Below are 7,309 nucleotides of genomic sequence, written 5' to 3' on the forward strand. Positions count from 1 at the left end.
TTGTTAACTGTCATGCTAGGTCATTTCTTCTGGGTCAGTACTCAAGATTTCGCAAATACTAGTAAACCCACATTATCATTGTTTGAGGTCTCGACCAGCAGTTCTGTTGTCTTGTCATAAAAGGAAGTTTGATAATACAATAGTTTTTTCTATAAAGTATAAAAGAAAAATAAAAACTAATTAGCCCAAGACCTTTGTCTTACTCATTCATCCTAACAATGTAGGAATGGACACAATTACAACACTTGAATGGCTGGACCAATGCAATTATCGTACTCCAAAAATGCAACTCAAGTCCGTTGACTACTCTTTTCTGCTTTTTGTAGGTAAGCCAAAGCCTGGGGTCTCAGATTCTTTGTCAAGGGTGGAAACCTCCCTCCAGTGCTCTTTCATATGATTTATTAACTTGCCAACACTGCTTTTTGGATATGTTTACAGCCTCTTCTAAGTTCTATATCTGAAATACTTCCAAGCATAAATGAATCTGTCTGGTATTTCCCATAATGTGGTAATAGCACAGTTGTATGCAAGTATTAAATGAACAGAAAAATCAAGCTTAAAGTCTGACAGTTGGGGAGAAAATGGAAACTTCAGGTCTAGCCATTGGAAGTGTGTCCTGCTATCAGACTGTGAAAGCAGTTCACGTGCAAGTGGGAAAAGAATTGAAGGGCTATAGGAGTAGTGGGTAGGTGGGTAAGTGGCCAGCAAGGGCATTTGGCTTTGTTCTCCCTCCCCCAATCATTAAACTTTATTCTACTTATTTTTCTTGTGTTGAATTCAGGGGGAGAAACAACTTACACCAGAAAGAGTAGTTGCAGCATACAACTTGCTGCACATGAAGTGGTGGAGAAAGATAGCAGAATAAATTTAAGATGAAGCTAGACAATCACATGCAAAAGTAGCAAAATTGGTTGATTGAGTAGTCCAAAGAGTGGATCAGAAACACTGACAGAGCATAGGTTGTGTGTGGCCTCTTTTTATACTTTGCATTCTGAGAAATTACCTGTGTCATGAGGAGTGGCAGATGGAGTTTAATTTAGACAAATATGAGATGCTGCATTTTGGAAAGGCATATCTGGGCAGGACTTGTACACTTAACGGTAAGGTCCTGGGGAGTTTTGCTGAACAAAGAAGACCTTGGAGTGAAGGTTCATAGCTCATTGAAAGTGGAGGCACAGGTAGACGGGATTGTAAAGAAGGCGTTTGGTACACTTGCCTTTATTGGTCAATGCACGGAGTATAGGAGTTGGGAGGTCATGTTGGGGCTACGCAGGACATTGCAGTATTCCAAAAGTGGCCAAACCATTCAGTTCAGGCCTCCCTCTATCAGAAGGATGTTGTGAAACTTGAAAGGGTTCAGAAAAGATTTACAAGGATGTTGCCAGGTTTGGAGGGTTTGAGCTATAGGGAGAGGCTGAATAGGCTGAGGCATTTTTCCTTGGAGTGTTAGAGGCTGAGAGGTGACCATATGGAGGTTTATAAAATCATGAGGGGCACTGGTATTGTAAATAAACAAGGTATTTTCCCTGGGCTGGGGAGACCAGGACTAGAGGGCATAGGTTTAGGGCGAGAGGGGAAATATTTTAAAAGGGGCCTAAGGGGCAACTTTTTCACACAGAAGGTGGTGCGTGCATGGAATGAGCTGCTAGAGGAAGTAGTGGAGGCTGGTACAACTACAACTTTTAACAGGCATCTGGATGGGTATATGACTAGGAAGAGTTTATAGGGATATGGGCCAAGTGCTGGCAAATGGGACTAGATTACTTTAGGATATCTGCTCAGTCTGGATGAATTGGACTGAAGCATCTGTTTCAGTGCTGTATATCTCTACAACTCTACAACTCGATTTGCTTTCACATGGTCATTTCAAAAGTCAAAATGCTGGAAACTTTCTAAATTAAACCACGACATTGGTTCAGACAGCATACAACTCTGTGCAGAACCTCTTGACAGGAGGGAGATGCAATATGCAGTTACAGTTTTAAATTTGCATTGTAACAGAATGCTAATTGCTGTTATTTCAGGCCCTCTTTGTCAAGCGTATTGCCTTGCTTCTAAGCAATTTCCAACAGATGGTTCACAATGTCCTTAAAAATCTTAACACTCAAAACTTGGTTATTTAAAAAAAAAACTTGGAACAACGTTGCGACATAGGAGATTCTCAAGATATTGTAAATTTGGTGCTTAGAATTTACAAGTTTGTTGTAACTACGAACGGAGTGAATATTTAAAAATGAAACAGTATTGCCGGGTTCCCTGTAGTACCTGATGAGTGTGAACTAACGCACTGGTTTACAAAAAAATGTCCCAAAATAATCTGTTGCGCCACCTTCTGATAGCAAATGGACCTGCCTTTTAACCAAGTTTTACACTCGAATGGATTATTGTTCAGCTCGGAATATTTGCAGGAGCATCTCTGAGCACTGCATTGGTTACTATGGCTTTGTGAAGTCGTATCCCTGTGGAAAGGAGGGAAGCGGACTGGAGAATCGAGAAAATGGATTTCCATTCGAGATGATCAAAAGGAGTCGCCCAAGTTCACACCCAGTTCAATAAATAAACGTTGGTCTGCTCCTCGACCTTTTCAGCAAACATGCTTTCCACCTCATCGGAAAGGGGTTGGAAAAATCGGGAGCTTACTAAAACTGCAGGAGGCGGCTTTGCAGAAGGGGAAGGGCGCTAGACCTGGCCAGGGGACCCTCATGAACGGGCTGGGGGGGGTGAGTCACAGCGTCCCAGACACACCCAGCAAAGTCAAGCAGAATTCCAGGCAGCCCGAACTGTTCTGGAAAGAGAAATGCAAGTGGTTGGAAAGGAAAGGGGGGAGGACAAGGGAGAGAGAGAGAGACAGTTAGATTTCTTGTGTCTTCTAGTTTTGGGTGAAATGGAAGATAGAAGGGCGAGAGTCTTCAGACTGAAGATTCCAACAGTTGGCATTCTGTTGAAGTACAGCTCCAAGCGAGTCAAAGTTGTAGGAAGAGGCAATTGTTGATCACGCGGTGCGGTTTGTCGAAAGGTATCCCTGAAGATCTGGGACAGTCTGAGTGTCCTCTGCTCTGGGGTAGGGTTCGGTGTTTGAATTGGTATTAAATTTTAAAAAGGGGGAATGTGGGTGTGGTATGGGGCGGGGGGGGGGGGGGAGGAGGTTATCGCTTGAAAAACAAAAGAGTCAAGTGTAAAGGCGAGGCGATAACGAGTGGTCGGCGCTGACAGAGAAACCGAGTCGTGCGCTTCATTTCGCGAAAGTCACGCATTCGGTTAAACAGAGATTCAAGGCCGTGACTGTCCGTGCGCAACCTCCTGCATCCTTTATTTTCAAAACACGCGACTATACATTTGTACCAAGATTCAGCTCACTAGAGAAAAAAAACCTACACCCCCCCTAAAACAGACTGGTTAACCCTTCGTTAACGGAGCCCCAGCCCCCAATCACCCCTTCCTCGTTAAGTATATTCCGCCACTGGGTGCCCTCACCCCCTGGGGGGGGGGGGGGGGGAAGGGAGATGTGACCCTCACGCCAATCCTCTTATTTAAAAATATAATCCTGAAACATTCCAGTCGTGTTGACTGACAGCGACTCATGTCCAAGTGGATCCGTTACATTTCTCTCAGCGCAGTCTGATTTCATCCAGCAGGAATTTTACAGCTAAAATGGAACCAAACTTCTTTTTCTCTCTCTAATGGAGAGAGAGGAGTTGAGCCCTCCGACGCACTGAAGTTGAAATCTCAAGTGTAATTTAACTTCCACGCCAGCCCTGGAGAAAAGATGCCTGATTTTGGGGGGGGGGGGGGGGGGGACCATCCAGGTGAAAGGGTTAAACTCCCGGGACAGACTCTCTCAATCCTTTCGACTGGACAAACGGGAGAGAAAAAAACACGATGCTTTATCTTGAACAGGTTTCAGAATCCAGTCTAGTTACACTGCATTGTTTAATCGTGGGCATTCCGACTCGCGATTTAATTCCTACCTTTTTCTCTGACAGGAGTTCTTTTTTAATACATAAAAGCAAATAAAGCAGGAGCATTACGAACTGCAAAGTGGTTGGAATCGTTTTCACTTACCTGAACAAGGAGAAAGGGCAGCGTTAGTTGAATTTTGAGCTCCATGTCTGCCGCCTATAAGGTCCTGTAGGTTTCATTCATGCACTGGCTAGCACAGTGCATATTTTTATATAGAGCTGTGCTTCAGGCTGCCTTGAAACCCAGCCAACTTCTCAAATAGATCTGCAGCATCATCACTAAAGCGCTGGGCGGCTACTTCAGTCTCCAACCAATGGCTTTTCAGAGGATTCCGTGCAAAAGCAACACTAGAAGAATTTCGAGGGAGGGGAGGGAATATATTAACACACTGGCGGCGTCTCCACCTCGGACATTTATTGTGGGATGTGGAGTCCAGTCTGAAGTGCCTTTAACTTGACGCTGCTGGGGCTGCAGTGTGGGCTGACATTTGGTTAGAGACGGCTGGCTGTTCTCCCTCAGGCAAGTGTGTCACTGTGGGGGCTGAGAGTCGACCGTCACCGAGATAACCTTACCGCAGCTAGCCACTCATATGTGCAGTCGCCAGGATGGCATTAGCAAGCTGGCTGTCATTAAAAACAACTTTATCCGCCAGGTCTGCTTGGCAGAAAAACAGGAACACCAGGATTGCGACTCACCTCTCCTTCCACACGTCAACCAGCCATGAAATATCCTGGGAGAGAATAAATACCTCAGAACGTTTCTCTGCCAACCCCCCCCCCGTATCAAAATCAATCCAGGTGTACCAAAAGGAGGTACACCATTATTGCTGGTCTCACGGCCCTTCGCAGTTGTAATTGCCCCATTTTTACTGGTTGCTGGCCCCAGTTGTTAAGAACCCCAGCTCTGGAAGCCCATGCCTACAACTCTCCATACTCATACAGATAAATTCTTCAATTTATTTTTTCCTGAATAGAACTAGGTTTTTTTGTTTCTCCGATGAGAGAATTACATCTAGCCATCCTCAGCTGCTTCATCAATCAATTTCCATCCATCATAAGGTTGGAAGTATAGATGTTTGCTATAATTGCCCAATGCCCAAGTACTATTCATGACTCCTCAGATACAAAATAGACAAGCAGGAGGCTGGAAGAACACAACAAACCAGTCAGGATCGGGAGTTGGAGAAGTCACCGTTTCAGGTCTCACGTTACACCTGAAATGGTGACTTCTCCACCTCTTGATGCCTGGCTTGCTGTGTTCTTCCAGCCTCCTGCATATTTACCTTGGATTCCATCACCTTCAGGGTTTTTTTCTTATCTCTTCCTCAGATATAAATTCTACATGCAAACACAGCAAGATTGGTAGACATTCAGGTTTCAATTGATAACTGGCAAGCAGCATTTGAGACACACAAGTGCTAATCAATGAATATCTCCAAAAGAGAATCTAACCATCAACATTAAATGGTGTTGTCATTGCAGGGGGTTACCATTGACCCAGCCATATAAATACTATGGCGATACATTCTGCAGAGAGTAACTCACCCCAATGTCTATGCACTGTCCACAGCACATAAACCAGGAATGTGATGGTATATTCTCCACTTAGCTGATTGAGTATAACCCCAACAATACTCAAAAAGCTTAACACTATCTAAGACAAAGCATCCTTACTGATCACATTCAATATTCACTTCCTCCACACACACACAGTAGCAGTGGTTTGTAGTGTCCACAAGATGCACAGTAACACCTGCAAACTCTAATACTTGGTAGGACAGGAGCTGAAGATGCATGGGATACCATCTCTTGCAAATTCTGCTTTCAATAAAGTTATTGAGGGGCAGTGTACAGATGAGTAATAGGAGAGGACCAAGTCTTGGCTTTTAGGGGTACACTAGAAATGTGTGTAGGAGTATAAAGAGATGTTATTGCAAGTGATACTCTGGCTACAATTAGATGGGCAAGAATGGAACCAGGTGAGACCATCATTAAGAAAGGTGTTTACTTTCTCTATGTACCACAGTTAAGGACTGATCTAGGTCTCTCTTGAATGCTTACTAACAGCCAGCAGCCAGAATACCTGCAGGCAATATTTTCAGAAGTCTGTCTACTGTCCAAGAAGAGGAAAGAGAGAAATGATTCTATCAGAACTGTCTGCATTGTATTTTATTTAAAGCAACGTTAAAATTTGGCTAGCATACAATTTAACAGTGACAGTGGTGTAGCATTTCATTTTGCCAAAAGGTTTATATGGTACTTATGCAATTTTTCATGGAGATGATTTCAGAAAGCATCTATTGCAGAGCATCTTTGTATCTGGAGATTCCTCTTCACAACAGTCTGAAAGCTCGTCTCAAAAATGCCCCTACTACATATTTTGCTAATTTCAAGCTATGCCCAGAAATCTACCCAATCTCAGTTGGAAAATATCTGAACATAGAATGGGTGGGAATCAGCAGATATGATTAATCAAAGCCAGACCTAGTGTAAATTTGAGAGCAGGAGACTTAAGTTTTAGCTTTTTTTTCCACCATTTCTGCAACTGGGTCAGACATGCAATTAGATTAGATTAGATTAGATTAGATTACTTACAGTGTGGAAACAGGCCCTTCGGCCCAACAAGTCCACACCGACCCGCCGAAGCGTATATCACCCAGACCCATACTCCTACACTTACCTCTTCACCTAACACTACGGACAATTTAGCATGTTCAATTCACCTAATCTGCACATTTTTGGATTGTGGGAGGAAACCGGAGCACCCGGAAGAAACCCACGCAGACACGGGGAGAATGTGCAAACTCCACACAGAGAGTCGCCTGAGGCGGGAATTGAACCCGGGTCTCTGGCGCTGTGAGGCAGCAGTGCTAACCACTGTGCCACCGTGCCGCCCATAATTGGGAAGCTATTTAATCTTTAATGCAATTGATGACATGATTTCAAAGAAACAGAAAATACATAGCAGGCCTCAGTGTGGATGAATGTTTAAAAATAAGTAATAAAACACCTGGAATTTTATTTTCTTCTTGTCACACCAAAAATTGGCCAGCAAATTCCTCAAACAAGTACAATTGGAAGATATACAGTTGGGGGAAAAACAAAAGAATTGCAGATGCTAAAAAAAACTTTCCAGCAATTTCTATTTTTGTTGAAGAGTTGGGGCACAGCCACTTCTGTGGGTGGAGAGTTGTTTTGACAGTAGATTTCACAGACAGCCATAAAATATCAAAGCGACATGGTTCGCTTAGGAGTATGTGTAACTTACTTATATCCAAAGCTGTGTGATTAAAACACAAAAGTTGTTGGCAATACTTTACGCTTGTTTCTCCACATGAAATGTGGAGGAA

At 43.5% G+C, this 7,309-nt stretch overlaps 1 protein-coding gene across 1 annotated transcript in view; it reads right to left on the minus strand.

The window, feature by feature from the left end:
- The window catches only part of cdh13 (cadherin 13, H-cadherin (heart)), a 1,069,860-nt gene extending 1,065,641 nt beyond the window's left edge, over positions 1 to 4,219 (minus strand). Inside the window, exon 1 of the mRNA XM_043706651.1 lies at positions 4,063 to 4,219. Within this exon, the coding sequence (XP_043562586.1) occupies positions 4,063 to 4,107 (45 nt within the window). The 5' untranslated portion in view covers positions 4,108 to 4,219. The remainder of the gene's footprint in view (positions 1 to 4,062) is intronic.
- Positions 4,220 to 7,309: the final 3,090 nt, after the last annotated feature.

Source organism: Chiloscyllium plagiosum, chromosome 17, assembly GCF_004010195.1.
Source record: "Chiloscyllium plagiosum isolate BGI_BamShark_2017 chromosome 17, ASM401019v2, whole genome shotgun sequence".
Classification (NCBI taxonomy): Eukaryota; Metazoa; Chordata; class Chondrichthyes; order Orectolobiformes; family Hemiscylliidae; genus Chiloscyllium; species Chiloscyllium plagiosum.